We start from the raw sequence: 413 nt of genomic DNA, 5'->3' as shown, positions 1-413 counted from the left end.
TCTTTGGGCTCCTGCCTACAGGCTCCACCTCTCTAGGCCTTGGCTCCGCCCACCCCTGACCAGCCCCGGCCTCCACCTTCTGGGCCTGCGGCCTGACTCCCAGCCGCCGCCTCCAGGTGAACCTCCTGAGTTACGTGCAACTGACCTCCTTGGCGCTGCCCAGCCTGACGGACAGCAAGGGCTCCCTGGTGGTGGTGTCCTCGCTGCTCGGTGCGTGACGCGGGGCGGGGAGAGGGGAGAGCCTGGATGGGGCTGGAAGGTGACCTCGAGGAGGGGGCGTAGCGTGTGGCAGCCCAGCCGCTACCCTCCCGCCCCCTCCCCCCAGGCCGTGTGCCCGCGTCCTTCTCCAGTCCCTATTCCGCGGCCAAGTTCGCGCTGGACAGTTTCTTTGGCGCCCTGCAGCGGGAGCCGCG

General features: G+C 69.7%; 1 protein-coding gene across 1 annotated transcript in view; it reads left to right on the top strand.

Annotated features, from left to right (window-relative positions):
• Positions 1-413, top strand: part of HSD11B1L (hydroxysteroid (11-beta) dehydrogenase 1-like) — a 4,151-nt gene that overhangs the window by 2,464 nt on the left and 1,274 nt on the right. The window contains exons 4-5 of the mRNA XM_015564302.1: positions 117-210; positions 326-410. Coding sequence (XP_015419788.1) covers positions 117-210; positions 326-410 — 179 coding nt within the window. The remainder of the gene's footprint in view (positions 1-116; positions 211-325; positions 411-413) is intronic.

Source organism: Myotis davidii, unplaced genomic scaffold, assembly GCF_000327345.1.
Source record: "Myotis davidii unplaced genomic scaffold, ASM32734v1 scaffold341, whole genome shotgun sequence".
NCBI classification, from domain to species: Eukaryota; Metazoa; Chordata; class Mammalia; order Chiroptera; family Vespertilionidae; genus Myotis; species Myotis davidii.
The sequence above is the reverse complement of the archived record's forward strand: the minus strand, read 5'-3'. Positions and strand labels throughout refer to the sequence as shown.